The 19,797-nt window shown below is 28.8% G+C and overlaps 2 protein-coding genes across 2 annotated transcripts; one reads left to right on the plus strand and one right to left on the minus strand.

The window, feature by feature from the left end:
• Window positions 1–7,093: 7,093 nt before the first annotated feature.
• LOC131598307 (uncharacterized) lies at window positions 7,094–8,701 on the minus strand. The gene is made up of 2 exons (XM_058870923.1): window positions 8,047–8,701; window positions 7,094–7,116 (listed from the first exon to the last, which is right to left on the minus strand). The coding sequence occupies exons 1-2, from the start codon at window positions 8,699–8,701 to the stop codon at window positions 7,094–7,096; spliced, it is 678 nt and encodes a 225-aa protein (XP_058726906.1).
• Window positions 8,702–9,940: 1,239 nt separating this feature from the next.
• Window positions 9,941–19,756, plus strand: LOC131600274 (probable pectinesterase 29). Its single transcript, XM_058872461.1, has 5 exons — window positions 9,941–10,233; window positions 10,323–10,482; window positions 18,557–18,763; window positions 18,842–19,089; window positions 19,424–19,756. Exons 1-5 carry the CDS (start codon window positions 10,001–10,003, stop codon window positions 19,581–19,583), a joined length of 1,008 nt encoding a protein of 335 aa, XP_058728444.1. The 5' UTR covers window positions 9,941–10,000; the 3' UTR covers window positions 19,584–19,756.
• Window positions 19,757–19,797: the final 41 nt, after the last annotated feature.

Below are 19,797 nucleotides of genomic sequence, written 5' to 3' on the forward strand. Positions count from 1 at the left end.
CTTCTTCTTTCTCCATTACTGCAAGGAGAAGTTTTCTTTAAATCTTTCTTCCATCCTTTTTTCGTCTCCACCCTTTTGGCCAGAATTTTTCTTCTTTCTTCTGCTGTCATCGTGTTTATGTTTCATCTTTTATATAATTTTTCCTAATGCGGTGCTTTCATTTATTCGTTTCTGTGTTTCTGTTAAACACATAATGGGCTGAATTTTTTCGTTGATTATTTGTTTAGTTGTTGTTATCGCTTAGAAGATGGAAAAAAACAAGATTCAAATTTTTGCTAACAAATTGTTGTTGTTTGTTGTTATGCTTAGATTGAGAGATGAGGGGATTGTTTTTACATGAGGATAGAAGCAGAGTTGGAAGAGGGAGGAAGTTAGCGTAACCCAGTGGAGAAAGTGAGAATAGATGAGAAATTAAAGTTAATCGATGAAAAATTTAAGTTGAGAGAATGTGATAGTGCTGATTGTTTTTTTTCAAATTATGCTTTTTAATTGGTTTGTTAATTGTTATTATTTTAATTTAATGTGAACTTTTTGTAAAGCTATATGCATTTTATTATTGTGTTATATTTTTCACGTGATTGATGCCAATGTAATGAATACATTTTCCTTTATTCCAATTAAAAAAATTAAATTGATTGATATTTTAATTGTATATATAGCGTAATTTTATTTTTAACATTTCATTGGTCTCTTAAAAATTATATGCAATTATTTTGAAGAATTTATTTTTGAATTTATGATTGAAATCTTCGTATACGGTTAAATATTGAAATCAAAATAAAATATTTTATTTTGGGTTTAATGGATATGCACGGTCAGTGTAAATCACAACCATTTACAAATATTATTTTATAAATAAATAAAATAAAAGTCAAAATTCAATAAATATTTAATATAATAAAATTGAATACCACTAAATTTATAATCATGGCTTACATTAATTGCTTAACTTAATTAATTATTACACTTATTTTTACAATGTTTTAACGTGTAGAATTTCAAAAGACTCAAATTTGCATTGGAAACATTCTACCCTTTCTCATTCTTTTACAAGGTAATTAATTTTTTATTAAAGACAAATTTGCATTGAATGGTATTGAATACCAATTAATATAACCATTTGATTTCTAACCAATAAATATATTTGATCACTTATTTGTCTACATTATTAATCTTCTTTTATATGAATTCTACTAAAGATACACACACCATAAAGAAACGTATGAGATATCTAATAATAATTATGAAATTATTTCTTATAACAATCATAGAAAATAGAGGAATAGAATTAAACAATATGAATAATTTTTCAAATTATACTAAAATAGTAGAGATAAGTGAATTATATTAAAGTCAATTATAGATAAAATATTCTTTTTCAACAGCAAATCAAATCAGCTAGCTTATTAGATTTTTTGTAATAAAAAATATTAAAAATTTAATTTTTATTATTTATTTTAAATCAATTAAAAATAAGTTTTTGGAAACATGATTTTAGGTTAAATCATTTTTATGATAACGAGAGTTAATTTAAAAGTGGGTTAATTGAGAACGTGAATATTAGATTTTTTTAAGGGAAAGTTAAATTAAAAAGCTAAATACAAAATAATTATTTTAGAAAAGTGAAAAGATATTTACTTCAAGACAATCTGCATCAGTCATCATACATATTTTTTAGTGTAGAAAAGTTGTATTTTCTCATACATTGATAAGTGTTGTGTTGTATTTTGGTCTAATTTGTTGTAACAAACTAATAAAATATGATTTCTTTTATAAATTTTTTAAACAAAAATATCATATACCTGATAAAAAAATGATATATATTATTATTACATGATACAAATAAAAATAAAATTGACATGAAAAAATGTTAGCATTTATTTATGATAAGATGTTAACATTTATTCTAAAAGTTGATACATATATTTGTTTTTATTAAAAAACATGAGAAAATTATGATTGATGAATAAACAAATTTTTTTATGAAAGACACAAATTTATTTCTTTTTTATATTTAAAACAAAAGGCTAAGATATCAACTATTATATATTTATTTACTATTTATAAAAATATTATATATAAGTAGTGTACATCCTCATATTTAATTTTTTTAAAAAAACTTTTAATATATTTAATTGAAAAAAAATGGGTACATGAATTTCACGGGAGAGTTTAAAATTGGGATTGCAATTTTCTCACGTAAAATTTCAAAAGGAAGGATAAGATTTCACGGGAGAGTTTGACTACGATTCTCTCATATAAAAATTTCACCAAAAATAAAGTGTCTTCATGGTTCAGAAGACCATCTTAAATTCCAATAAATTAAATATATGATTCACTGAAGTTTAATGGAGAGTTAAAAAAGAATTAGGATTTGATTTAATTCATGAATTAAATATGATTTTTCAATTTATTTATTTCAATCTAAATTAAAAATTAACTACACACAAATAATTATAAAATCATTATTTCATTGAATTTCATTTTATTCCTTCAATTGTATTTTTTCATCATCAACCCATATTAGCATGCCTTATGTCTTTAATATTTGACAATATTTAAAAACAATCATTATTTGTTTTGCATGCTACAAGTTTTCCAATCAATTCCAATATCTAAAAGTAATCATTACGGTTAATTAATCATAACAAAATGAAATTCATATAACTCTCTACCTTCCATACAATATCAACAAATATATAGTACCTTGACATAATTCAAATTCAAATAGAGGAATCAGTATAAAATAATTGTAAATAATTAAACATACAATTTTTTTTGTATAGAATTAAAAATTAAAAATTAAATGCATATAACACCTTTCAATACGCATTAAATATATCTATAAAAAAAATATTTGACATTAATTCTAATTTATATTCATTTCATTAAATATATCAAATATAAAGAAAGAGTTGGTATATAAATCTTTTTCTGTCAAAATTATAAATAAAATTATAAGTTAATAAATAGATTATTAATCATAATTAACATAAATAGTAAATAACTAGATTTACAGTTAATAAATAGGTTTGGTTACTTTTAAACAAAATAAAATAAATTAAAATGTATATGAATAAAGTGAGAAACATAGTTGATTTTAAAATTTATTTCACATTATTGTGATTGAATGTCAATTTAATCATTTGATTTCTAACTAATAAATATATTTAATAAATATATTTGATCACTTAAAGGTAACTCTATCCAACTTTTTTTTAATAAATATATTCTGACTAATAAATATATTTGTCCTATTTAATTAATTATTAAATAGTATATTTTTTAGTTGTTTATTCCAAACGTACTAATTGGACTTTCTATATTCCAAAACTTTAAAAACCAAAATTTATTATAACGATATACTGTTACATGATGTAATTATTGATGTAAATATTTTTTTCCAATAATAAATAAAATTAATTAGGGTATTAGATTTTTAATAAAAAATTATTAAAAATGTAATTATTATCATTTATTATAAATCAATTAAATTTGGTTATTGTAAATCAATTATTATCATTATTATCTTTTAATTTAATGTGAAGTTTTTCTAAAACTGTATGCATTTTATTATTGTCATGTTATGTTATTGTATTTGTTATATTATTATTCACGTGATTTATGCCAATGGAATGAAGACATTTTACTTTATTCCATTTTTAATAATTACACTTAACATTAATGTCATGTTAAATAATGTTCATATATTTTTTAACAACAAAATAAAATAAAAATAGAATAAGATTTCTCTGTAAATGAATTTCACAAGAGAATTTGATGTTATACATAATATCAATTATAATTTATTATTTATAATAAAATAGTATATATTTATTTATTATATTATTCATTGATTTGGTTTTATATATTTTAGTTTACAAACAATATACATTTATTTATTATATTATTCATTGATTTGGTTTTATATATTTTAGTTTACAAATAGTACTATGCTTTGTATCATGATTAGTACTTTGTATCATGATTGAGATTGACATGATTAGTATTTTGTATCATGATTGAGATTGAGATTTACTTTCCACGCATGCTGTCTTTTTAACTTTTTAACTTTTCAAAACTTGCTTATTCCAATAAATTGTTTATTCCAATTAACTTTTCAAAACTGTCAAACTTACCTGTGCCAATACATTGATATTCGAAATTGTAATGTTCAATATTTTAACTCAAATATTAATTTTATATAAAAAATAATTGCGATGAAAATAAATAAATAATAGAAAAAAAGGAGATTTATGTATTATTTATTTTTATTATCATAAAATATTATACTGTCAAAAATACTTAATTACCTTAACTAAAATTAATTTAAAAGAGTATTTTGTGCCTCTATGATCATTTTCATTATTATTACTGTATTAATATCTGCCATTATTATTTTTTCCACTTTAACAATAATATCTTATTATTATGTTAAGTGTATATTTTAAAACAAAACAGTCATATTTCCGTTTCTTTATTCTAAAATAAATCCTAATTAATTATTACCGTTAATACAATGTATCTCTATTATCTAGGTTGACTCAAATCAATTTTCTAAACTTTAGGTGTTCTCCCATAAAAACTCCTTTTAGTCTACAACTTTTCAAATCTATAAAATTATAAGATTTCAAAACATTAAAATTATAACATAATTAATTAATTTAAAAATAGGCTTAAATTATTTATTTCAATCTACTAAAACATTATTAGGTACACGATTACATGATTGAATAGTTAGAAATGATTTAGTTACATTACATGACCAATATGTGTTATTTATATGTAATTTAATATTTTATTTGATAATATATTTTATAAATAAACACACATTTAACAAATATTGTATCATCTAATTGATAAAATAAAAATAAATAATTACATGTGTATTATATAAGTAGGATATTCTTAATAATATTAAAAATAATTAGACGTGTTACTAGAAATAAATGTTTTACAAATAGAATTACACGATTTACTTAACATAATTTCATAATTATGCTTTTGAATTTTTTATTGCAACTTATTTTTCATTATTATAACTGCTGAATTTATTTACAATTTATCTCCCAATGTGTGATTCGTACAAACATACACATGTAGATTAAATTAATATTTAATATGACAATCATAATTTTAACCATTTTCTCTTTTTAATTTTTTTATCTTTTATATACATTTATTAAACATTATCAATTTGATTTTTTCTTAATTACAATTTTATTTCCTATTTAGTATCTATTTTATTGTAAATTGATCTTACAATAGTAATTTATCTTCTAAATTTTATTTCCTATTTAAAAATGGAAAGCTTGGTCTAAAAATAGTAATTTATCTTCTAAATTTTATTTTGAAAATAAAATATTACTTTGAAAAATAATTATAAAAATTAGGAAAAAATGTAACTATTTTAATTAATTATAAGTTGCATTTTAAATTTTCAAAAATAACATAAAATTTACTTCTATAGTTATTCCAATTAATTTTTTTAGATTGCAGCTACGAAAGGAGTTAAAAAATTGGCTCTTACATTTTATTTTTAAAAGGAATGAGTTCTTTGGTGGGATGAGTGGCTCTTTTATTTTCAAAAAAAAATAATGTTCCAGCTTTATAAATAATGGTCTTTTCCAATATCCTGCACAATTTCATTGTAATTTGTAATTGTTCTCTTTATTTGTTTCAAAATTGAATTAATTTGACTTGGGAAATAAAAATAGTGTCAGATTCAAACCTCTACAATCATGATAACATATTATAATAATAAGAATCGTGTCTTACAAGATTCAAATCTCTATAATCATGATAACATATTATAATAATAAAATAACTTGGAAATCCTCAATATTTATCACATGTGAGTAAACATTGAGGAAAAGAAATTATTATAAACTCATTATTATAATAATGATTATAATTGATCAAAATTCCAACCAATACTGGAGAAATGGGAGAAAATGAGTGAATAATTGATCAAAAAACCAATCAACACGGGAGAAAGGAAAATATAGAAGCAAATTCAAAAAAAAATATATCAAATTTTAATTTATAGTAAAATATTATCAATTTTAATTTGTTACTAAACCAATATGTTTTTTGTGTATTATTTTTATTTTATAATTTTTGTTAATAGAAATTGTAAAATTAAAATTATAAGCCAATATGTTTTTTGTGTATTATTTTTATTTTATAATTTTTGTTAATAGAAATTGTAAAATTAAAATTATAAGCAGTTATAAAAATTATAGTATGTCCGACGGGCCAAACCTGTTTTTCTAATATATGTATATATATATATATATATATATATATATATATATATATATATATATATATATATATATATATATATATATATATATATATATATATATATATATATAATTATATCAAATATATTCGTTTAAATTTTAATAACGGAATTAATTGAAAAAAATAGATTAATTGGAAATGTGGTTATTAAATTTTTTTATATATGAGAAGTCATTAAATAATTAATAATTAGTATTTATAATAAATTAATTAAAAATAAATATTTGAAAATGTGATCGTACGTTAAATGATTTTTTAATGTAACAAGAAGTTATCAAAATTAATTGAATACCAATTATTATTATGATTTACTTATTAATATTATTATGATTAATATTGCTTATTCTTTAAGTATTTAGCATCATGGAGATTAGCTGAGCAATACCGGTATGAAAGTTTGGTACATGTTACCAAATCAAATAAATATAATCACATATATTATATTTATTTATTATTTATAACATTGTGCAATCCGTGCGAACGCACAGGTAGATGACTACTCAAGGTAGATTCATAACGATATTGTATGATGCGTGCGAACGCACATAGATGACTATTGAATTATTTCATTTATTTTTTCTACTAAAGTATATATTTTTAATAAGATTAAATTAATATTTATATGACCATTATAATTTAAAATATTTTTTATTTTTAATTTGTGTATGTTTTATATATATTTATTAACTATTATTATATATTTATTTATTATTTATTTCGACTTTACGTGACCCGTGCGAACGCACGGGTCCATTACTAGTCATTGACATAAAATTAAGTACAGTTATAGTATATTAACTATAAAATCTGTCAATAAAGAAGCTGTAGACATTTACAATAAATGTATCGGAGGAGTATTTTTTTAACTAACAATTGATATATTTTTTTATATATACTATAAATAAATTTAAATATAACTATCATATACTAATATGAGTTAATTATAAAAATCATACATACATGCTAATTTTTTTTTTTTTTTGAAATCAAGAAAATTATATAAATAAACACCACACGTTCGAGATTACAACAACGAGAAGCCAAAAAAATTACAAACAGATTGAAACTTAACTTAAGTAAAATAATGGGTTTAGACATGGCAATAAAACCCAGACCCACGGGTACCCACCCGAACCCGCCCCGAAGTTGACGGGGAAAATCCGCTTTGACTGGGTTTGGGTTCGGGTTTGGGTTTTCCCCGATTATAAAATATGGGGATGGGTCGGGTAATGGGGACACTAGTACCCACCCCGAACCCGTCCCCGAACCCGCCCCGTTTATTTCAATATTTACATTATTATTTATGTTTCATAACTTATATTATTAAATATGTGGCTAATGTTTTAATAATTTGATTTGTATTTATTATTTTAAATATTTGAAATATATGTATGAAATTTTTTGAGATTGTTTTATTTTGTTATTTATAATATAATTTGATTTTTGAAAAAGTAAATATTTTTATTAAACAAATTGATTTTACGAAATACATGGTGGCGGGGCGGGGATACCCGAACCCAACCCGAACCCGTTAAGGACGGGTTTGGGTTTTAATTCCCCATCCCCGTTTGGGTTTGGGGCAGGTAACGGGGATTGATTGGGGATTCGGGTTTGGGTTTGGGGGAGGTAAAAACCGTCCCCGACCCGCCCCGTTGCCATGCCTAAATGGGTTATTGCTAAACTCAAAAAAGTTATAATTGGAATGTGTAATTACAACATCCCTCGAGTTCCACGAACCTTGGTTAAAGACTATATCGTTCCTACGCAACCACAAGCTCCATAAAATAGCAAGCCAAACGATACCAACTTTCGCAACTTTAACTTTCTTAGACCGACAAAAAGAGCTCCAATAGATAAACCACTCCTTAAAATCAAATCCGACTTTAAAAGGTAACCCAATCCACTCGGCCATTTCTCTCCAAACAACACCGGCATTTCGGCAAGAAAGAAAAGAGTGGAGAAGTGATTCATTATAATCGGCACAAAAAACACACTCCATATTCGAGGTGTTAGAAATAATACCTTTATTCAAAAGAGAATCTTTGGTTGGAAGTTTGTTGATAAAGCATCTCCATCCGAAAGCCTTCACTTTCAAAGGAGCATCAAGCTTCCAAATATCTAAGAAAGCCGAATCAAATCTATTTGCCGGTCCAAAAGGAACATAAAAACTACACAAGAAATGATAGCATGATGCTACGGTGTAATGACCATCCGATAGAATCTTCCACCGAGCCGAGTCCGCCCGAGAAGGAGAAAGAGTTGCCTCGGCTAACAAAAGGAAAATGTTGTCAAGTTCACAAAAGAGGGCAGCAGCATCCGAGACAGCAATGTCGGCGTTACCGGGCTGAACAAAAAACACACTCCATATTCGAGGTGTTAGAAATACATACATGCTAAATGTATGTGACAAACGAATTAGTTATAATTAATATTTTTTTAATATGTTGAAATAAAAAAGAAAATATTTATAAAATACTAACCAAAAATTCACACTTCAATTTTATTTTAGTCACTTAAAAATAGGTTAAAACCTAGAATATAATACACAACTATTTTATCAAAATAATTCATTAATCAATTTTAACATTGTTTACACAAACAAACGTGACTCGATGGTATTTGTTCCATCAAATTAAAATTCTAACGAATATATTTATTTTAAAAAAGAACAAATATGTTGTCACTAATAATTATAAAAAATATATATAACAAGTAGTTTGATTTGATATATATGACATACTTTTTGTTGATCAGTAAAGAAAATATGATATAAAGATTTGTTATTGATTAATATAAAATACATGAGTTATTTATTTACCCATTGATAAAAAGTTAATGTAAAAAAAAGTTGGTCCTTAATTAAAAAATTGAAACAAATATTTATCTTTAATATAGGAAAAAAAATACAATATTTGCAAAAGTTATTTTTAACGAGTGCATGTTTAAAAACAAAATCATGTTATGCATATACAATATTTATATTTTTAAACTGCATAATTTTTTATGACAATCCTATTATTTTATTATTCATATTTTTTATTTAATTTTTTTACTATTTATATTATATTTATTTAATTAATCAAATATATTTACAACAAACAGTATTTCTCTAGTTTTGTTTTATAGAAAAGTGTTACAATTTCAAGCCATTAATATCCTTAAGTGCCTCATTAACTGTGTATAAAACCAATTAAAATGCACATTAATTGTAGAAAAAATATAGACAAAATTTGAGGATAAAAACGTTCATCTATAGTCCCAAAATGAAAATAGAGTCAAAACTATAATTTTGGTTTTGAAAATTATCATGACATTTACTATGGTAAACCACAGATGGAATAAAAGTGATGATATCAAAATAAAATAACGATTAGTGTATATTTAAAATAATAATTTCTATTAAAATGGAGAATATTTGGGTTTATGAAAATATTTAAAATAACCATGGAAATGAAAACATAATCGTGATTTTTTTAGAATCTCAAACGATATGATGCCATGAATGAAAATATTTTCCATATTAATTAATTAATTAAATGTCATAATGCTATGAATGAAAAGTTAAGCTTAATTAAAGAATTTCACCGAAAACACTCTATATTCCACCTTTCAAAAAAAAATTCATCGTAGTTTTTTTATTCAGCCTAAGAACTGAATTTCTCATCTTCCAATTTTTTTTCTAGCAATAATTATGTCTTTTCATTGGTTTTATTTTACATGGCTATTTCTGATGATTGGTTCCAGAATAGAGCTATCAAATGCTCAAATTCATAAAAGATATGGAAATAGGTTATATCCTTATAAAACAATATGTGTTGATCCAAAGAGGAGAGGATGTTTTTCTACTATACAATCTGCCATTGATTCTGTACCTACAAACAATAGGTATTGGACTTCGATTAATATCAAAGCCGGTTACTACAGGTAAATTATCATAAGTACTTTTTTAAAATAATTAATTTTGTATTGAAATGAAAAATATTTTGAAGTTTTGTTGGTTTGATGGTTTATAGGGAGAAGTTGACGATTCCATATGATAAGCCTTATATCATTATTAGAGGAGATGGATTGAGCAATACTTTGGTTGAATGGGATGACCATTCAAGCACTATGCAGAGCCCTACCTTTCTTACCATGGCTGACAATACTGTAGTCAAGTATATCACTTTTAAGGTATATAACTTCATGTCTAAGTGTCATAATTTAAAATTAACATGTACAAAAATTAGGGCATTTTGCAGTGAAAACCGGGGTGACATGATCTTTCACTAGTCAAATGACTTATCTTATCTCTGGTCTACTTCAAATTTTTAACTCTCATAATCCATCTCTCTCTTTATAATATAGTTAACTTTTGTTATTTTATTTTGTTGTTGTTCAAATTTCTTCTTTTATATATATATATATATATATATATATATATATATATATATATATATATATATATATATATATATATATATATATATATATATATATAATTTTGTTAAATTTTTACTTTGCGTTTATCATTTGATTGAGATGATTTTATTCATGAATTAGAACATTTGATTTGGACAATTTGATTATTATTTTCTTAAGGTTTTGTATTTTTTTCTCACGTGTTTTGAAAATTATAAACCTCATGTATTGAGAAAAGAAAGAAGAGAATACAAAAGGGGGGATTATGCCTAACCCTCACAAGGAGAGAATCATAAATTAGGAAAATTTAAAATTGGGCATCCCTAATTTGTTTTTGACTTTTTTTTTTTTTTACATAAGCAACTCTTTGTATTAGAATTGAGTATTAAGAGGTACTCAAACCCTTACAAGAGAAATTAGGAGAGGAAATTTGAAAAGCCAACAAAGTTTAAAACTCAAATGTACAAAAAGGAGTTTTTAAACCACTCATAAAAGTTACAAGTAATTCTTTTCTTATCTATTATTGCAAGATCATGTAAAATATTTCCTCAATGTCAAATTCTGCATTGTTAAAGATCATATCATTTCTAATCTTCCAGATGCACCAACATATTGTCAACCATATAGTTCCTACCCGATCACTTGGCATCTTTCCCGATAAAAAATTTACAAAGGATAATACGTGGCTGTCGCAATCCTCAGTTATTTTATGGTTTTAAGTCTAGCCAAAGATATATTCTTGCCCGTAACCTGTTTAGCTTTGAGCAGTTCAAAATCAAATGTGGGAGATCTTCTACGTGCAAGTGACAAAAGACACAAAAAGTATCTTGATTCTGCTCAATGATTCCTCTTCGTACTAATTGTTTCCTTGTCGACAATCTATCCTGCAATAACCTCCACCCAAATATTTTTAATTTCGATGGAACGTTGGCCCCCCAAATTGCATTCAGCCCCACTTTTCGCCCATCCTCCAAGACAACAACACCTTGGTCCTGCATCAACATGTTGTAACATGACTTTACCGTAAATCGTTTTAACTTGTTAAATGGCCAAATGATGATATCTGCAAAGCTGGATGACAGTTGAATGCCATGTAGCAGTTCCTTCATATCTTCAAGTTCTGCAGTCTCTTCCACACCCAACACCTCCTCCGCTTTTATGATAGACCAACACCAAAAATTGTCGCACCAAAATTCTATATTGTTGACAAAGTCCTCTTTAAAAGAGACTTCCTAGTATAAGCTTGGAAATAGCTCAGCCAATTTAGTCGTGCCCAACCAACGTGTTCTCGAGAATGAAGCAATTTTACCATCACCAATTTTTATTGTCAGTTTATTTAAGATGCCTTGAGAATTAGTACACAACAACATTAAGTCCTTCCACCATAAGGAATCTTTTGGGACTATTTTTGCACCCTCCCTACTCCACAAAATTGTCCTTAAATCACCATATCTTACCTTCTTACCCTTCCAAATAGATTCTTCCTCAATCAAAAATCTCCAAATCCATTTAGATAACAAAGCTTGATTGAAATTGCCTATATCCTTGACTCTAAGCCCACCCTGTTTTCTTGATTTACAAATGTTATCCCATCTAACCCAAGCAACACCTTTCTATCCTCCACACCTTGCCAAAGAAATTGCCTTTGGATTGCCCTTATCTCCTTCACCATTTTAACTGAAACTTTATGGAATGATAGTTGGTAACTAGGTATATTTGACAAAACACTATTCAACAAAGTTACTCTACCACCTATAGATAAAAATCTACCCTTCCAAAATGAGAGTTTAGATTTCATAGAATTAATCACCGGTTTCCAAAAGCTGACGTTCCATATATCTTGCTTTTGCTCAGGTTAGTTCTTAGACTGGACACCATTTCGAAACCCCTAAGTAATGCCTTCAATGCCACAAGTTATTCCAAGTGCCTTCTCCAAACAAAATATTGTTGTCCGCAAACACCTTTATGGAAATATTTGACTGACTCACTCCTAATGACTAATGGATGAGTGATCCACCGGGTGAATTCAAGTAAAGATAAACCAAGATTAGCAATGATATATGCACAATAATTTATTTCCTTATGTGAGTAATAACAAAATTCATGAATAATTGTTACATTTGTTGCTTAGATCCCAAGGAAAATTTTTAGGATTCTTTAAAGCCAAAGTTGTCAGCTTAGAATATGTCTCAATCTAGAGAGAAATTTATCCCTTAATAACTACTTGTTCAATTTCCAAAATAATTTCCATAAGTTTAGCATAGAGAGAATTATGAGCATTAAGGTTTGTGGCAAAGCCTCCCATGAAGTCTTTAGAAGCAGACTTGAATAACCCTCCACAAGATGCAGGCCCAAGAGATCCAAGTTCAGATCTATCTATGTTGCATTTGATCTAATAAGTATCAGGAGGACACCATATCACTTCTTTGATTTGAGTAGCCTTAGGATGATGAGTTTTTACCTTAAAGTCTTCGTGGATAGTAATGTCATTGATAGAAGAACAATTAGTGAGGTTTGTTACATTTTCTGTCATGACACTAAAGCAGTGATTACTGCAATAGCATAAGTGATGGAGATATCTTAAGTTTTCAAACCTTAGACTATTTTTGCAGTGCCAAATGGCCTTAAAAGTGGCAATAATATCATCATAGATGACTATGGAGCATTGAGGGCTCCATCCTTAGCAAGTTTTAAAGATAAAAAAAAGGATAAAGTTTCTATAGGATGATTTAGAGAATTCTTCAAATAGTTCCCTAATTTGACTGAAAAGGGACATTCCAAAAACAAATGAATGCCATTTTCTATGGATATGTTGCAAAGTATGCACATACATGGAACCTGACAGATCCTCTCAAGGAATGGTTGGTATCTGTTGGCATTTTATGGTGGAAGATTCTCTAAATGAGAGTTGAACTGGAAGGAGGGATAGCAGGATTTCATATGAGCTTTAGCCTGTCATTGTTTGGTTGATGATTTATCTTGAAGGAGTATGCATCCTTGAGGGTGAGACATCTTGATGTAGTGTGTATCAAATGCAGACTATCATTTCTTGGGTCTCAAGGGATTGTTGTGTTTGAGATGGTGTTGCACCTTGGATCTGAGATTTTTTTAGATGTGGTAAGAGATGTTTATAAATTCAGAAAGAGCTCCAGCCTCAAACCAATTATCAGTCCAGAAGTGAATTTGCTTTCCATTTCTAATGTGTCATTTTGTGTTTGTTATAATATTGTGAAAATGGGATTTAATACCACTCCAAATTGAAGAGAATATGTGATACCATATGTGAGATTTTTCTCTAATCGCTCTACTTCAAAGAAAGATAGCCCATTGGTCAATGGACTTAACTATTTCCCAACAAAGCTTGAGATTAGAAGATTTACTTAGATGAGTTAAAGACCTTGATCCAAGACCTCTAAAAAAAATAGGACAACATATGGTTTTCCAAAACACGGTTTCCAATTTCTTTCCATTGAAGTCACCGGTCCAAGTAAAGTTTCTGAACATGGTATCCATATTCTTTAGTAAATAAAGTGTTCAGGAGTAAATAGTGATAGAGTATATAAGCAAGCTTTGCAAGACACTTTTGATCAACTAGATTCTACATGCAAAGGAGAGAATATTGTCCTTCCAACTAGCCAACTTGACTTTAATTTTGTCCGTGATAGGTTCAAAGTGATTTCTTTTAAGCTTTCCTTTGAAAATTGGAACTCCTAAGTAGGTTAAGGGAAGGGTTCCAATATTGAAGCAAATTGAAGCTGCAATATGAGCTAACTTAATGTGGGATTTGGATCCTCTATATATGGTAGACTTGTGAGGATTGTTGACTTGACCTTAAGGTTTAACATATTATCAAAGAAATTTTTGAGGACCTGGATGTTGTTGGATGAAGTGGTGCATAAGAGCATCACATCATGAAACTCAGAAACTCGCCGGCTTGAGCTCCGAATATACATTTGTCTGGGTTAAGCCTCGTGTTAAACTTCCTTATTGACTCAAATGTCTCTTCTAGGTCATTGACATGGTCCCTCGCCTATGAGGTTTTGATCACCATGTCATCAATACTTTTCCAAGTTTCTCCATATTTGTGATGAGAATACCATATCCATCAACCTTTGATACATATCCCCGACATTTTTAAGACCGAATGGCATCACTTCATAGTAATTATTGCTACGGTTGGTCATGAATTTCATTTTGGAGCATCCAATAGGTTCATCCGTATTTGGTTATAGCCTGAATAGGCACCCATGAAGCTGAGTAGACGAAACCCAGATGCCCCGTCGATGAGTCTGTTAATATATGGCAATAGGTAAGGATCCTTCTAGTAAACCTTGTTGAATGTTGATCTTCCGATGATGATGTCATACAGTGACGATGAATTTACCATCAACTATCTTACTTTGATGCCTTTGGCATTGTTACCACTTCCAAAAATGGTAATGAAAGGCAGGTGTCCTAATCACTGGACCTGCTTCCTGGAAAAATCGACCAGGGTACCTCTAAATGGTAGCAGCTCGGATGTATCCATGATCACGCCCTTGAAAGTGTCCTAATATAAGATGTTGGTGGAGCTATCTAGGTCGATTAAAACCCTCTTGACACTCACGTCATGAATATGTATATTTATGATCGTTGGGTTGTTATCATGTGCCAATACCCCATCTGAATCTCTTATGGAAAAGATGATGGCGATCAATCTTTCTTCTTCTCTTGAAAGATGTTTCTGCGACACATTCATCAGTGACCAAGAATATCTCTTTCTGTACGAGCTGGTTTAGCTCCCACCAGCGAAACCTCATGAGATATTGTTGAGTGTGTGGTGTGTTATCCTTGTTTCACACACCTCATTGGAATTTTTAGCTTTCTTAGAAGTTAGGTTCTTCGGGTTTGGTTCTCTATGAGAAGGACTTCTCTTTCCTGTTGATCCTTCAACGTCTTTTACATACGATAACAACCTGCCTCTTTGGATCAGGATTTCTATTTCTCTTGAGTTGATGAAAATCTTCAATATGATGGTCTTTCAAATTATGGTAGATGCACGATGCACCTGTGTCTGTCCCCATTACAACATTATCCATATTGGGGCGACCTGGCTCTCGTAACAGCTTGAGATGGTATACTTGCTTCAAAATATTTGCTCTTTTTGTATTTAGTGGGGTAAAATTGTCAGCATAGCATTCGTACGGCCTCCGAGAAGGCTTTCCCAATGACATGTCCCTCAGTTCGGGCTTGTGGTGTTCCTTTTTGAACCAAAATCCGTAACATTCTAAGGTGAACACCTGTCCAAATAAAGTTTTTGAACATGGTATTGAATTCAATATTGAAGCAAATTGAAGCTGCAATATGAGCTAACTTGATGTGGGGTATCGATCCTCCATATATGGTAGACTTGTGAGGATTGTTGACTTGACCTGAAGCTTCAACATATTGTCAAAGAACCTTGTGAGGACCTGGATGTTGTTGGATGAAGCGGTGCAAAAAATCATCACGTCATCTTCATACAAAGAGTGAGAGGGTGTATGATTGTTTCTAGTGACCTTGATAAGCTTAAGCGAATTGCTATCTACAAGATGAGATATGCCTCTACTAAGAACTTCTTCAGCAATACAAAAAAGCAGGGGTGAGAGAGGATCACCCTGCCGGACTCCTCTAGAGCAGGAATTTTTTTTTCCATCTTACCATTACTTGTGATTGAGAGCTTAGCATAATGAACAATTGCTTGAATCTAATTCCAGAGAATATTGAGCAAAATCAAAATTTATTGAGGAGCTTGATCTGGAAGCTCCAATCTAAAGTGTCAAAATATTTGGCTATATCAATTTTGATTGCCAATTTGTCATGAAGAGATTTGTGATCTAACATGTTTATTACTTCTAACATGAGACAGATGCAGTCTCTGATGCTTTTATTATTGATTTAATTGTATTTATGTTTCGAATATGATCACACTTGATGTATATTTATATGCAAAAGAGATATACACAATAGGTAATGTTATAATCTACACTTATAACTAATTGATTAATAATCAATACTTATTGATTATATAAGGATTCTCAACACTCCCCCTCAAGCTGGATCATATAATTGTATAATCTGAGCTTGTTACAAATATAATTCACTTGATAACCCCTGAGAGACTTGGTAAACATATTAGCCAATTGATCTTCAGATTTGACAAATTTTGTGGTTATTTCTCCTGACAGTACCTTGTCTCTTGCATAGTGACAATCTATTTCTATGTGTTTGGTTCGTTCATGAAAAACCGGATTGGATGCAATATGAAGTGCCGCTTGATTGTCGCATATGAGTTTTGTGGCCTGAAGGTCTCCCAACCTAAGTTCGGAGAGCAAGTTCTTAAGCCATGCAAGTTCCTTTGATGTTGCTGCCATAACACGGTATTCAACTTCAGCACTTGATAGTACATTTTTGTTTTGTTTCTTGATCCTCCATGAGATTATATTTCCTCCAATAAGAACACAATATCCAAAAGTGAATCTCCTATCTGACAGAGATCCTGCCCAATATGCATCTGAATGACACTTGATTTTAGCATCATCCTTATCTTTATATAATATACCTCTTCCTAACGCATTATTTATATATATGAGAATCCGAATAACTGCATTCCAATGAGTATCACACGGAACATTCAGGAACTGACTCAATATGCTCATTGCAAAAGTAATATCCAGTCTAATGATGGTAATATAATTGAGTCTACCCACTAAACATCGATATCTTCTCGGGTCTTTCAACAGCTCCCCCTGACTTGGAAGAAGCTTGACGTTAGGATCCATAGAGGTATCAATCGGGCGACACTCAAGCATATCGGTTTCAGTTAGGGTGTCTAATGCATACTTACGTTTGTTAATTGCAATGCCTGCTGAGGACTGAGCAACTTCAATACATAAGAAGTATCTGAGTGGATCCAAATCTTTTGTCTGAAATTTTTGAAAAGATGTGTTTTGAGTCGCTGGATACCTTCCGTATTGTCTCCAGTAATAACAATGTCATCAACATAAACCACAAGAAAGATGCGTTGATCGGTAGAGGAATGAAGGAAGAAAACAAAGTGATCTGCTTCACATCTAGTCATACCAAACTGTATCAATGCAGAACTAAAGCAGCTAAACCAAGCACGTGGAGACTGTTTCAGCCCATAAAGAGAACGATGAAGCCGACAAACAAGTCTTGAGTTGCCAGGAACTGTAAAATTTGGAGGTTGATACATATACCCTTCCTCTAATTCTCTGTGTAAAAAGACATTTTTAATGTACTGATGAAGCGACCAATGATTAATAGCAGCCATTGTTAGGAAGAAACGGACTGAACTATTCTTGGCAGCTGGAGAAAAAGTGTCATCATACGGAAGGTATCTTGATACCATGATGTAATTGTATTTCTGTGTGTCAAATATGATCATGCTTGATGTATATTTATATGCAAAAGAGATATACACAATATGTAATGTTATAACCTACACTTATAACTAATTGATTAATAATCAATACTAATTGATTATATACGGATTCTCAACAATTATGAACAAAACCTCTTTGTTCCTTGGAGATGATTTTGGTTAGGAAGGTTTTGAGCTAGTCTTTCGGCAAGGACTTTGGAGATGATTTTGAATTTGAAATTAGCCATGACTGTTAGTCTATATTGACACAAAGTATCTAACATTAGTGTTTTTTTGGAAGGAGAACCACAACTATTGTAATATTTAGTTTTAATAAACTACTTAAAATTGATTAATTCTTTAAGTAAAACTACTCCAAAGTTGATTAGAAGGTGTTGAGTTCAAACCATCTAATAACTATGAATTTATATATCCCTGTAACAGAATTCATACAATGATCCTAGAAAACGTAATCCATGGTTACCAGCCGTAGCTGCAATGGTAAGTGGTGACATGTCATACTTCTATGGCGTTGGCTTCTTAGGTTTTCAAGACACTTTGTGGGATGAGAATGGAAGACATTACTTCCATAACTGTTTCATCGAAGGTGCTGTTGATTTCATATTTGGTGCAGGCCAGTCTTTATACGAGGTATATAATTATTATTTTTTGTCTAGTAATAATTAGAAATATATTTTGATGTTTATTTATAATGTAATATTTGCGTAGGGTTGTACGATATCGGTTATTGCGGCTGCATTAGGACCAGGAGTACCTGGAATTATAACAGCACAAGGAAGAACAAATCCTAATGATGCAAATGGATTTGTTTTTAAGCATTGTAAGATATATGGAGATGGTACAACATATTTGGGAAGACCATGGAGAGCTTATGCTAGGGTTTTTTTCTACAATAACAATATGTCTAATATTGTTCAACCTCTTGGTTGGGATCCATGGAATTTCGTTGGACACGAGTAAGAGTTTATTTTACACTCTTTTATTCGTTATAATTTGATCATATGTTTGTTTCGTTAATTCAGTTCAGTTGATACTGGACAAAAAGGTGTGAGTTCAAACTCGAGAACATTAATAAAATACCTTGAAATATTAATTTTATATTTTTTTTGAAAATTTAATATCTTAAGTAAAGCTATTCTTACTTAAATTTTCAAATTAGAAAATGCTTTAGTAAAAGATGAGAACATTTTAATGACAATTATTTATTTATTTATTTATTGTTATTTTTAATTTTCTTTTTACTTGCATGCTTTGGAATTGTGATTTTAATATCAAAATATGCTTTTGCAGGAATCGTATACAATTCTCAGAGTATTTAAATTATGGATCTGGTGCTACCACAAACTATAGAGTGAAATGGACTAAAAATTTGGATATGCAAACTATTAATACAATGGCAAGTCTTAGTTTTATTGATAATGATGGATGGCTTCAAAATCAACCATTCTAAATCCAATAAGTAGCACATTCCCATGCCTTCAATCGGGTAGCTAGGGTGTGATTTGAAGATAAAGATGCAGTTTTTGTATGTTTTATGTTTAAAAAATTATAATGGTATTGTTGATAATTTGTTGTTTTAAATTCTTGTAATTGCTTTTAATCCATTTATTGAAATAAAAAGAAAATTGTGATTGAATTGGATTCATAAGTTTTGTTTCAATGAA

Source organism: Vicia villosa, linkage group LG4 (assembly GCF_029867415.1).
Source record: "Vicia villosa cultivar HV-30 ecotype Madison, WI linkage group LG4, Vvil1.0, whole genome shotgun sequence".
NCBI classification, from domain to species: domain Eukaryota; kingdom Viridiplantae; phylum Streptophyta; class Magnoliopsida; order Fabales; family Fabaceae; genus Vicia; species Vicia villosa.

What these genes read in the sequence shown, in the direction of transcription:
- LOC131598307 (XM_058870923.1), bottom strand. Translation starts at nt 8,701, where the DNA reads ATGTATGTATTTCTAACACCTCGAATATGGAGTGTGTTTTTTGTTCAG. An exon ending in CGATATAGTCTTTAACCAAG is followed by an intron (nt 7,117 to 8,046) that starts GTTCGTGGAACT and finishes CTTTATTGACAG; the next exon opens with ATTTTATAGTTAATATACTA.
- LOC131600274 (XM_058872461.1), top strand. Translation starts at nt 10,001, where the DNA reads ATGTCTTTTCATTGGTTTTATTTTACATGGCTATTTCTGATGATTGGT. An exon ending in ATCAAAGCCGGTTACTACAG is followed by an intron (nt 10,234 to 10,322) that starts GTAAATTATCAT and finishes GATGGTTTATAG; the next exon opens with GGAGAAGTTGACGATTCCAT. An exon ending in TGGAATTTCGTTGGACACGA is followed by an intron (nt 19,090 to 19,423) that starts GTAAGAGTTTAT and finishes ATGCTTTTGCAG; the next exon opens with GAATCGTATACAATTCTCAG.